This window comes from Camellia sinensis, chromosome 2, assembly GCF_055761805.1.
Source record: "Camellia sinensis isolate YWXY chromosome 2, ASM5576180v1, whole genome shotgun sequence".
Classification (NCBI taxonomy): Eukaryota; Viridiplantae; Streptophyta; class Magnoliopsida; order Ericales; family Theaceae; genus Camellia; species Camellia sinensis.
The window spans coordinates 36,694,081-36,697,025 of record NC_138962.1 but is presented as its reverse complement, the minus strand read 5'-3'; the positions used below and the strand labels follow the sequence as shown (position 1 = coordinate 36,697,025).

General features: G+C 37.0%; 1 protein-coding gene across 1 annotated transcript; it reads left to right on the top strand.

Annotated features, from left to right (window-relative positions):
- Positions 1-366: 366 nt before the first annotated feature.
- Positions 367-2,721, top strand: LOC114320976 (uncharacterized). Its single transcript, XM_028268087.2, has 3 exons — positions 367-835; positions 953-1,130; positions 2,429-2,721. Exons 1-3 carry the CDS (start codon positions 784-786, stop codon positions 2,472-2,474), a joined length of 276 nt encoding a protein of 91 aa, XP_028123888.2. The 5' UTR covers positions 367-783; the 3' UTR covers positions 2,475-2,721.
- Positions 2,722-2,945: the final 224 nt, after the last annotated feature.

The following is a 2,945-nucleotide window of genomic DNA, read 5'->3' as shown; positions in this document are numbered from 1 at the left end:
GTTTTGATTCTGAATGTGTATATGTATGAAAAGTCATTTTTGCATACAGACTGTCACAACTCATTGGACATCTTTTATTACTATTTTGACTTCCGCCGTCCCTTGTACTCTGTATTACTGTTAAGCAAGCCTTCAGTAATCACGGATTACTGGCTGATTACGGTGCTAAACCCATAGGGACGGGTTTGGATCGTGACAACTAGATAATCGGCTGGATGACTAGCTAAACGGCTAGTCAAATTCAATAAAACGATTATAGTGTAATATATCAAATTAAATTTTTACTTAAATTTTTTTTTAATTTATTAAAAAAAAAAAAAACAAAATGAGGCTCTATCTTAAAACAAAAAAAATGGAGTGGAAGACGATGAGCAGTTGCGTTGCAGAGAGAGTAACTGCCACCACAATTCCAAAGGGGACTGTTGAGATAGATAGTGCGGGGTGTGGGATTCCTAAATTTTACGCGTTATGTACGCGCACTCCGCTCCAAAAATAGCAGTACATGTATATATCCTCCCAAAGCCGGCAATTTTCCCCACTTACCCAACCTAACCTTAACCCCAACGCATTCCTTTTACATACATACGTTTGTTTGCCCCTACACCACCTAGTAATCTACTATAACTTTTTTTTTTTTTTTTTTTTTTTTTTTGGTGTTATATAACCACCTATCCATTCCATCTTCTCCTATTCAGTCCACCCTACCCCCTAAAAAACTCTCTCTCTCTCTCTCTCTTATTTCGCCGTCCCAAATATCTCTCCGTTGCAAGATCTACAGAGAATATGAGTTACTACCACCAGCAACAACCACCCGTTGGTGTCCCTCCTCCTCAAGGTAACCCATCCCTCTCATTCTACCCTTCAATAATCATGATCTTGTTTCTTCAACTTGATTTAGGTTGTGGATGATTGGATCTGGGTTTTTTTTATGGTTTTGTTTTTTGGGCTACAGGTTATCCTCCAGAAGGGTATCCAAAGGATGCTTATCCGCCGCCGGGGTACCCTCCACAAGGGTATCCTCCACAGGGCTACCCTCCGCAAGGCTACCCTCCTCAATATGCCCCTCAGTACGCCCCTCCTCCCCCTCAACAACAACAAGGCGTCGGCGGCGCTGGTTGCCTTGAAGGATGGTAACTCTCTCTCTCTCTCTCTCTCTCTCATGTTCATTCAAATTGTGAAAAGGGGCTCTGATAATAAAGAACTTTCGATCTGGGTTGTTTTACCGAGTTGACAGCGAGTCAACCCGATCGGCCGTCGGGAGTTTAGGGTTACTGGGTATCTTGTAGTCTTGATCGAATAGATCTGTTTAGCATCGAACAATTTGGGGGTTTTTTTATTTGCACACTACTAATTTTTTTGTCAGTTCACACTATTTGTTTTGTTCTGAACAATCAGTTGTTATGATTTGAATATCGAGCATTAAATTGGGTTTTGTTGGGTTTTGATATCCCAACTTTGAAATTTGGTTCGTAATTAGGGAAAATTTGTTTAGATTTAGAAATTTTGTTGTGTGCAAATCGTAGTTGTCAACAATTTGCTCTTTTTGGGTTTCCCAAAATGCCCTTCTTACAATCGGTCGTTGGATATCTTTGGAAAAAATGAAAAATTAGGGGATTGATTTGGAATAGACGCCTCAAAATTTCACCAATCCATTAAGCTAATGAAAATTAGAATGCAAAAGGGTGTTTGGTAACGGGATTGGGCTACTATTTTGCCTGAGCCAGAGTTTTTTTCTAATTGTCTGAAAAAAAAACATAGTGTCTTGTTCACAACAGCTTGAACAGGCCACAGCTGTCACTCTGTTTGATCATTGTTTAGTGGATTATTCAATATTATTCTTAGTGTTTCTTGTGCTATATAAATATTAACTCGAAAAGGTTAATTTTTAGTCTTAATTAACTAAAGTAACATTGATTTGGCTAGAAATTGTTATTATATAGCTCCGTAGGATTCAATGATACCATGTTTAAGCAATGAAACAACTGAGCTGTTATGTAAACTCTGAACCTTATTGTGCCCAAGTGCGTATACTATAAGTTTGAAACCATAGTGGATTTTAATCTGTGTTGGATTTTTGTATAGGTTACTTGGAAAACTCATGCTATACAAAGATACCAACAAAATTCAGTCTTAACTCACAAACTGCGGTTCCGTGTTATTAGTTTTGCGTTCTTAAATCAGTACTTCAAGATGTTGTCACATTGGTTTGTGAACGAAGTTTGTACAACTTTTAGGAGTCTGCCCAAAATGTAAAAAATGCTATGTACTTTGAAAAAAATACGCAGATTGATTTTTATTATTCATTTATTTCAAATTTGAGCTCCTCTTTTGGGTACTTCTTTCTTAGAACATAGGAGAGCCCTTGGAATACAAAAAATGGGGAAGTTATTTGGTATTGTTCTAATTTGAAATTTGGGATATTGTGCAGTTTGGCTGCTCTGTGCTGTTGTTGCCTCCTTGATGCGTGCTTCTAATGTGTGTAGCCTGTGGTGAGAGGTGCGGTTCAATTCTAATGCGTACACTATATCTGAGTACTCAAATTTGTGCATCACAATGGTTTCTGCCTTTCTTATGTTTTTTATTAAATAATTGGAATGTACCTTTTCTTATGCTTGTGGATTTTTACTTTGGATTAGAAGTATTTGGTTTTCATTGCCATCATTAGATATGTAAATTGTGAGAGATTTTCTGATTTGTCTATGGAAAAATACATTTGACAGCTATCTATCTTTAGAATTTATGCTTAATTGTGCTTTGTTAATTTCCTTGTGGTTAGCTTTTTGTTCAATAGAATGCTGGAGAAAGCTTTTGGGTTTTTTGGTCCAACTTGGAGAAAATGTGGTGTTGTGGTGTTGTGTTGTTGTGTTGTGTCCATTACGGGTAAATTATTCGTAAAAAATTAAGACTGATTTGATGATACTAGTTATAAGATTTTATCACATTTA